Here is a 9,763-nt window from a genome sequence, read left to right as displayed (position 1 = left end):
AGAAAGAAAGAAAGAAAGAAAGAAAGAAAGAAAGAAAGAAAGAAAGAAAGAAAGAAAAAGGGAAAAAGACTATCGACTAATAACCATCCTGGTTTGTCTGGCACAATCCTGGCTTTTAGGCTCAAAGTCCAAACCTAGTGAAAGTCCCAGATCCAGGAAAACTGTTAGGGACAGTTGGTCAACCTAACAAGGAACCAAAACAAACACAAAAGCAATGAGATCATGTGACTTTCTAAATAAAATGCTTGAGCTTCCACAAAAGCAAATTACTAAATCTAAGATACAGGTACTTATAGTACTGAAAAATAAAAGCAAAGTGGTAAGAAACATTTGAAATCTGAGAAAATAGTCAGCTATGATTATATGCATCTATAATCCCAGCTCTGAGAAAGCTGAGGCAGAAGAACTATGAACATGAGGCCAATACAGCTAAATGGAAAACAGTCTCCAAAATGGGAAAACCTGAAGGACACCTACAGCTGAGACAGTGACACAACCAGGTACAAAGAGCAATCATCTGGCAGTCTCATGTCTTCAGCAAGATGAAACAGAAACATGTAGACCATTAGGAAGAAATATAGAATTGAGGAAGTGATACGGTCAAATCAAAGTAGAAAAAGCAACAGCAACAATAAAGAGAAATTACATGCAGTGATGCTGGACCCAGCTTTTTATGTGGATGCTGTCTATCTGCGCTCAGGTCTTCATCCTTATGCAACAAGCACATTCCTAGGGAGCCATCTCTGCAATCTAGGAGCAGGCTGTCTCTTCTCACTTGTTTCTGAAGCAAGGGTCTCTATTGTTTCTGCTCTTATGGTTAGCTTGCTTGTAATTCTCCTCTATCTTCCCATCTCACACCAGAAATGCTCAGATTACAGGTGAATGTCACTCCATCAGGGTTTCTGGATCACCTTCAGGTCACCAGACTTGTGTGGCAAATAAACTTTGAGCCCTCTCTGTGGCCCTTCCTGGTAGTTTCTCAAAATGTTTATAAATTTAAATTATTAAACTTCCAGGTTATTTTAACAGCTGCCTTGTAATGTAGGCAACTTTGTGTTTGTGTCCCCGCATGGCCTTCACTGGTGTAGAGCTTACTATGTAAGCGAGACTGACCTTAAACTCACAGGGCTCGTCCTGCTGCTGCCCCTCAAGTGTTTAAAGGCCTCCCCCACAACTTGACATCCAACCATCTTTTACGTCTTCTACCTCGTAAAAGACAAAAATAAACCCATCTTTCCAACTCAACAAAGATGTCACTATAAAAATCAAGAATCTAATTTCTAAATTTCTCACTGCTGGTCAATTCATTTTAATTTACTCCCTCTGTTCTAGATGCAAAACACCATGTAACAAACTGATGGAACGTCAGGAAAATTGCTTTCTCAGAATTCCACATCTGCCTGATTCTTGATAATTCCAATAGTGGCCAAAAGCTGTATCAATTCACCATGAGAACATGAATTTAAGTAAGACAGAAATATGCTGGCAATATCATGTTATCAACAATGTGCACATTGTTTTGAGACTAAACGAGAGCTATAGCCACATCAAATGAGAAATAACACCTTTAAATTTTTCTGTAAGTTTTAGTTTAATGACCAACTATTCTTTGTTTTAACTTGCCATTATCTACTACTCACTTTGAAATTATTCCTTTAAAAATCAGGTTAGAGTAAGAAAAACGTAGCTAGCAAAATAATCTGTAATAACTAATATTGTCAACTTGACAAGATCTAGAACCACTAAAAATACAAGCTCAGGGCAGTCTATCTAAGGTTAGTAAGGCCCACCCTAAATGGGAGTGGCGTCATTCCTTGGGCTGGAGTTCCGGCCTACATGAAAAGGAAACAGCTAGCTAAGCACCCGTATTTATTTATTATTTTGAAGACAATTTCATCAATTGTTTCATTCTCTTGCTGCCTTCACTCCCTGCCATGATGCCAGTGAAGCAAAATAAACTCTTCCTTAAGCTCATTTTGTGAGGCTATTTTATTACAGCAACAGTAAAAGTAACTCAAACATGCTTTATAAGATATTCAATAAAATGTATTTTTAAATCGCCTAAACCAGTACTGTAGGTCTGGTTTTACATTTATGACAAATTTGCAAGGTGTTCACGTAGTTAGCAACAAAAACATCGTAAAATGTCAAAAATGGACATCAAAAGTCACCGCATATCATCCTTTCCGGAGTACCTTTCCAACCTCTTCAGCGAGTTACTAATAAGTTCAACTTAGAAGCAGCAAAAATGAAGGAAACCTGTCACTGAAGTAGCAGCTTCACTGTTCTTCTGACATCCTAGTACCTTGAAAAGAACATCAGCCTAGGAGACTTAAGGAAGGAGTACAATAGAAAAGGTCTTCCTGTACAATTATCCAGAATAAATGTACTGTATCATTTCCAAAGTGTACTCTAACTTCTGCTCCCCAAAGAAATAGTAACTGATCAAATAAATCTGCAATACTTGGTATAGTAATCCCAGCAGATGAGAAGCAAGAGGTGGAAAGGAGAATCAGGTCATCCTTAGTACATAATGAGTTTCTCAGTAGCCTCAGCCAGATTAAGACCCATTTCTCAAAAGCAGAAAAAAAAAGTTAGTCAAACACAAGTTATTCAAAGACTTCTCAAAAGCTTCCTAGCTTTTAATGCATACTCTGAATCTCCTTGAATACTTGGATCACAAAGAATTTTCCACAAGGCATCCTACATTAAATCAATTAAATCAAAATGTCCCCTTAACATAAAGTTCTTGTCAATCAAATCTTAGAATAAGCTCTTTACCCAAAAAAGTACCATTTTATCATTCAATTAACATTTGTTCACATTAAAAGTTGAAAGAAAACATCTATAACAAAATAATCTACCCAATACGAAGCATTTCTCATCTTAGCTCACAAACCCGTAGTCTTGTACAATCCTGAGAACTGGCTCTATGAAGTTGTCCTCTGACCTTCACATAAGCGTGCCTTGGTATACTTACAGACATAAGCAAAGACAGAACAGACAAGATAGATTAGACAGACAGACATAGACACAGACACACACAAATACTTAAAAAAAATTTAAAAGGAAAAAGGCTAGTCAGGGGACTAGAGTAAGTACAGTGACAGAACACTTGCCGAGCACGTACAAGGTTCTGAGTTCAATACCATGCACCACAAAAATTTAAGATCCCATTAAAAAACTGATTAGGATTCTGAATATGACCTTCCACATTCTTTGCCTTAACTTTATAAAAATTAATTTAAAATCATATTAATTCATGTTTCACAAGAATTAATATTATTTTGTAAATAAGATTAGAGGAAAGTTTGGCCCTAACTCTATGTGGTAGTTTGAGAGAAAATGACCCCTATAGGCCCATAGGGAATGAAACTATTAGGAGGTGTGGCCTTGTTGGAGGAAGTGGTCACTGGGGTAAGGGGGAACTTGAGGTCTCAGATGCTTAAGCCATGCCCAGTATGACAGTCTTTTTTCCACAGCCTAAATATTAAAATGAACTCTTCAGCTCCTTCTCCAGCACCATGTCTGCCTGCATTCTGCCACGCTTCCTGCCATGATAATGGACCAAACCTCTGAAATTTTTTCTTTATATAAGTTGCCATGGTTATGGTGTCTCTTCAAAACAATAAAATCCTAAGACACTGTAATTGAATGTTTTGTTATTAATAAAACTGGCAAGAGTAACAGAAACTAACATCTGAGTATTCCTAATGTAGAAACAGATTTGCACTATGGACAAACCACTGTGCTTTGTTTGCCAAAGTTACTTGCTTTCAGTTGTGCTTCTGTGATGACCTCATAATAGGGATTATGTTTAGTAAGTCTCTGAACTTACTCTTTAAATAAGTATTATGGCCATTTCACAATATATTTTACAAGCTTTCATGCAATCAATCACCACCTGCTAAAATGACAGTATTCAAATCTAAAACAGTAGATTTGTATTTTGAGTTTTCTCCCCCAAAACATTAATATCTCAAAACCTGTAACAGGATTCTTTTCTTTCCATCTGTTCATTGCTATGCATTTTCACTTTAAGACCAATTTCAGAATGAGTTTGACTATCAGCACTATGACTTCTTTGTTTTATGACCTTGGACAGAAACTAGATCAATGACTCCATGACCTATGATCTGAGAATAATACTTGTCATAGAAAGCTGAAAGACAAAAGAAGTGATCCATAATTGTCAAGCACAAACACAGAAAATATTGGCTAGTATTTTATTCTGAAACTGTTTTTTCACTTGCTTTATAAAAATAAAAAATAAAAAAAAAAAAAAAAAAAAAAGGCAGCAGGATGTTGTAGCACATATCTTTAATCCTAGCACTCAGAAGGCAGAGGCAAGGCGGATCTCTGAGTTCGAGATCAGCCTGGTCTAAATAGTGAGTTCCAGGACACTTAAGAGCTATGTAGAGACCATGTCTCAAAACAAAAACAAAAAAAAAAAAAAAAAAAAAAACAAATATATGACCAACAATATAGTATGAAACCTGTAATTTGTAAGGTGGTTATCACTAACTCACCAGCAAAAATATATCAAGTAAAAAATTAATTCTCAAGGGTCATAATAGCAACAAATCACCCTATTTTTTAACACTAAAGCATAAAAACTAACAAAGTAGAGGGAAATGAGGGAAAACAATGAAGAAATCAAGAGTTTCAAAGTCCCAACAAACTATATTCAAATCCTAATTATCCCACCTATAGAGTGTATCTATCTTCCACTTTAAAAGTATGAAGTATACAAAGTGTAAATCTCTACCTCCAAGTCTAAATAAAAAAGGAAAACACAGAGCACTACGTGTTTCTTCTGTTTCTTTGCTTGGATGTATTGCTCTTAATCTTCTACAAGCTTCAAGAGGACAATATTTTTTTTCATTAAATTAAGTAATCAGCAGTTTGTGGAATGTATGAAGCAACTATCTTCTAAAAAGCACCTTAAAACTCTTAAAATATTGCAGTTTTAAAAATCTAGTACAAAATACCAACTTGGACCCCCCACCCCCCACCCCGCCATGCTGACATTAGGAAACAACTGAATAGCTGATGCTGTAAAGACAAATATACAGACACTAAAATAAGATCACTTAGCAGTATAAGACATTCTTTATCTGTCTCTACAATTTTAACTTGCATTTCAACTAACATGCACTGTTATGTGGAGATAAAATAAAATTTGACAGCATAATCATTCCTGACCAACCAAGAAATGTTCTTTGAGTAAACAAAGTTCTTCCCATAAACTTACTTGCTAATTTGGCCTGTAATCCAGAAGGTCCAGGTTTTGATGTCTCTGACTTAGAAGACCCTGGAAGAGACAGTTTTGTTTTAGGTAGGCTAACTTTAGGGCTGAAGCGAGCAGCCCAATCAAATTTTGAAGAGCCACCAGTTTTACTCTGTTCCTTTTCCCTGCTACTTCTTCTGGGGCTAGGGCTGGATGCTGAACGGGAACGCCTGGCCTTGTTCTGGTCTTTTCCTTGTTTCACCCTGGCACCTGGTGGTACAGTAGAAGAGGCCGAGGCTACAGCCGAAGATGAAGAGGAAGTAGAGGCAGCAGAAGAAGAATCAGTGATGGTGCTACACCCAGCTTTGGCTGAGGTGGCCGATTTTGAAGCCAGCTTGGTGGGTTTTGCAGATCTCTCTTCGGCACCAGTTGATTCAGACCCAGAACCACTCTTTACACAAGAACTCTCTGTCCTCTTTCTTTTCTGACTCCGTGAACTACCAGCAGCCACACTCTTTCTGGTGTGAGCCTTGCTTGTTGACGGCAATTGTGCAGATTTCAGTTGTTGCTCCTGGTCTAAATGTCTCTTCTTTGACTTACTATGTGGCTTATTGGTTTCTGAGAGAGACTCAATATGCTGAAATGCTCTGGGCTTTTTTGCAGAGCTAGGAGAATTGGTCCTGTTGTAGTCCGGACTAGCACTGCGTTTCACTCCTCGAGAATTGTCTTTCTTAGGCACCTGTCCCGTTGTCTGCCTTTCTGAAGTATTGGCTCTGTCTGAATCCTCTGGTTGTGGAACTATGACAGCAGATGATGAACTGCAGCTTCTAAGAGGTTAGATAAGAAAAAAGTTAGCCATAGCCTGCCCTGAGTAAAACTGCCATCTAACATTTAAGTTCCCAAATCCCCTAAATCTCTGGACCTTTGGGGAGAAAAAGGTGGGACAATGCCTGAGAAGTTCACTGTTAACATTTTCAAATAGTTCAAAATGGAAGAAAAAGGCTGTGATTTTTAAATATACTTTGTTAGAAAATAAGCATGCTTCTTATAGGAGTGGAGAGGGAAGAGATATTATCTCTCAAAGCCCAGAATGATCTATAACTAAAAATGGTTTCAGCTAAGACTGCCTTTGAACACTGGTCCCTCTGCTTCCACATCCCATATGCTGTAATTTTAGTCTTACGGCATCATTCCCAGCTCAAAATAATAATACCACTCCTAATCAAAAGATTCTATTGTTTTAAGAAAGAAATGCTTAGTGGTTGGGAACTTCTATACTGAACTTGTATACTATATTCTATACTGAAGCTCTATTCTAAAAGACGAAATGTTTTCACAATGTGGAGAGATAAATATTACATTTTCTGAAAGGTTAGACATCATCTTACTGTAAAACAGAGTTCGTCACAGTAGCACCTCTTCTTAAAGCTTCCTACTAATCAGAGATCTACAGAGATTGCTCACTGGTTAAGAGTACTTGCTGCTTTTACTGAGAGCCAGGGTTCAATTCTCAGCAACCATATGGAGGCTCACAACCACCAGTAACTCCAGCTCTAGAGGATCCAAAGCTGCCTTCTCACCTCCTCTAGCACCCAAATATATGCACACACACACACACTTTAAAAAAAAAAAAAAAAAGAACACTGACTTTAACAGGTTCTGGCAATCAGCATTAAGAAAATGGTAACTAATACCTTGAAATGCTGACATAGGAGGAAGCAATTAAGAGCAGCTGCTACTCTTCCTTAGGACTTGAGTTCAGTTCCCAACACCTACACCAGGTGGGTTACAACTACCTCTAACTACAGCTCCAGGGAATTCAATGTCCTCTGGTGGCCTCTGTGGGTAGTGGGTCCATGTGCAATTATCTCCACAGATGCACACATATACACAGGGCTTTGTAAATGCCTATCGTGAACTGCTAAGCAAAGAAGGAACCCTTGACTCCTAAACAAGTAAAAATTTCATTGCCTACGTAAATATACAAAGGAAAAAAAACTTGTAGTAACATTTGAGATAACCGCATAAGCTTTAATATTATGCAACAATTCAAATGCAATTTAAGTCTTCCTTGAAATTGTACAAGCAATGTGAAAATTTACCTTTTAGAAAGGTGTCCCCTTGACAGTTCAGAAGTAGTATTAGACTGCACTTTGGGTGCCTTAAAATTAGATTTTCTACTCTCAGGAGGGATATATCCCTTATGTTTTGCCTGCCCTAAATGTGACCTGTCAGCAGAAAATCAAAACAGAAATCTATCAGGACACTGAGATGCAAATACAGTATCAAAAGTGAAATATTTTTACACTTAAAAAGTCTCCCAAATCACAGTTGGCCTATATTTCTTCCAAATATTCATAAATGATGATCCTATCAAATAATCTGAGAAAAGTTAATTTTGTTTTAGAACCAACCACCTCAATACCCAAAGGTTGACAAAATGCATATTGTGCTTACTTAAGCAAGTTTTTCAAATTTCATTATGGAAACTCAAATACTTTAACACACACAAAGCAAATGTACTACTTTTAATATCACAGTGTGTGGTAATGCACAGTAGGTTAACTAAATGACAATTTATTATATATTCCAGAAACTGAGAACTCTGAATGTTTTAAAAGGGAAGAAATGGTAAACAACATAGGCATATTTAACTTGACAGATATTAACATTATTACATAATATATAGATATCAAAGCACATTATTACATAGTACCCCATAAATGTGCAGTTCTTAAATTTAAAAAATAGGCAATGTTACTAGGGTTTGTAAAAGTTAATTATAGCTGGATATGCAGACCAGTGAGTGGTAAAGCATGTGCCTAGCTATCATGCACAAAATCTCAGTTTAAATCTCCAGCACAGAGCATATGGGGGGGGGGGGGGGGAAGGAATCGGGAAAACCAAAACTGAGTGGTAAAATGTGTGCCTAGCTATTATTATACGTAAGACACTGGTTGCAATCTCCAGCACAGAGGGTAGGGAAAGAAACTGTTTTTGAAAAGAGAGAGAGAAAGAGAAAGAGAGAGGAGAGGAGAGGAGGAGACGGAGGGAGGGAGGGATGGAGAGAGAGAGAAAGAAAGAAAGAAATAGAGAGGAGAAAGAGAGAAAGAGAGGAAGGAAGGAAGGAAGGAAGGAAGGAAGGAAGGAAGGAAGGAAGGATAGATCTTTGTGGGAAAAACAACTGTGATTCACAAAATGATGGTTTCTACTGTGTACATTAAAATTCAGGTAAGAACATAAATATAGAATCAGATGAACCTATTTTCAACCTGGTTTTGCAGAGAAAAATCAATGCAGTCATCAAACAGCAAATAAAATGAAATCAAGACAGTATTAATCAACAAGTGTACGTGTGCACATATACACATCTATTATCCTGGAGATAAAGTTAACAATTAGCACAAAACATTAGTGTAAATCCAAAAGATTCCAGTGATATACCTACACTCTGTTTATTTACAACAAATTTTATTATCAATGAAGCATTATCCTAAAAGCAAGTTTGAATGTGTATCGTCAGTCAGGGTCTGTATGGTATTTACATATTCAATAAAAAGGCACATAAACATTTATCAAAAACTGGTATTAGGCCAGGGAGGTGTCGCACGCCTGTAATCCCAGCGCTCTGGGAGGCAGGGGCATGTGGATCTCTGTGAGTTCGAGGCCAGCCTGGTCTTCAAAGCTAACTAGTCCAGGTCAGTCAAGACTTCACAAAAAAAACCCTGTCTTGGAAAAACAACAAAAACAGTATTAATAAAAACAATTGGCACCTATGTTCTTTTAAAAAGTATACGCTAATAGGAAATGAGAGCACAGTGTAATTAATAGTCAAGACAACAGAGCTTGGTGTAAAACTTGGGGTGATTTTGCAGTAGACCCTGAGTGAGTTCCAGAACAACCAGGGCTACAAAGGGAAACCCTGTCTTGAAAACCCAATAATAATAATGAAGATAATAATGAAGGAGGAGGAGAAGGAAAAGGTGGAGGAAGAGAAGACTATAGTCAACTCTAGATTATGTACTTTCAAATTATCTTCAAAGCAAGTCTCAAACAACTGTTGCCTTTTAGAATAAGAGTTTTTACTGTCACTTCCTAGATACTTTACATCACAAATAATGTTATTTAGTCAGAACTTTGGTAGGTAAAGGATTAACTACGATCTGTAGGGCCTGGTAATTAAATCACTGGTGAATCATATAGCTTAGTACACATAAAGGCCTGGGTTCAACCCCCAGCACCATACATACATACCAATACATAACCCAAAGAAGATTACAAAAATATCTAAACTTCATGTCAACAAGCACACTGCACTTAAGTGACTAGTTAAGATTTGCATAGTTCCTTATGTTATAAATTTTTTAAAGTTTTAATTCATACAGATATGGTGACATATCCCAGCCCTTAGGTCATAATTTGAGGCTACCCTGACCCACACATAAGAGAAAAAACACTCTCTTGTGTGCTTTCTCTCTTGGGCTTCCCCCCTCCTCCCTCTCCCTCTCTCCCTCTCCCTCCCTCCCTCCCTCC

The 9,763-nt window shown here is 37.4% G+C and overlaps 1 protein-coding gene across 14 annotated transcripts in view; it reads right to left on the bottom strand.

The window, feature by feature from the left end:
* Positions 1-9,763, bottom strand: part of Trip12 (thyroid hormone receptor interactor 12) — a 93,297-nt gene that overhangs the window by 69,553 nt on the left and 13,981 nt on the right. For 6 of the 14 annotated variants that reach the window (XM_055617041.1, XM_055617043.1, XM_055617042.1 and 3 more), the window contains exons 2-3: positions 7,333-7,458; positions 5,255-6,057 (exon numbers count right to left, since the gene is read on the bottom strand). In XM_055617041.1, the coding sequence (XP_055473016.1) occupies positions 5,255-6,057; positions 7,333-7,458 (929 nt within the window). The remainder of the gene's footprint in view (positions 1-5,254; positions 6,058-7,332; positions 7,459-9,763) is intronic. The other 8 variants (XM_055617049.1, XM_055617050.1, XM_055617052.1 and 5 more) reach the window with 3 other exon arrangements.

Source organism: Psammomys obesus, unplaced genomic scaffold (genome assembly GCF_907164565.1).
Source record: "Psammomys obesus unplaced genomic scaffold, mPsaObe1.curated_primary_1811, whole genome shotgun sequence".
Classification (NCBI taxonomy): domain Eukaryota; kingdom Metazoa; phylum Chordata; class Mammalia; order Rodentia; family Muridae; genus Psammomys; species Psammomys obesus.
This window is presented reverse-complemented; position numbering and strand designations above follow the sequence as displayed.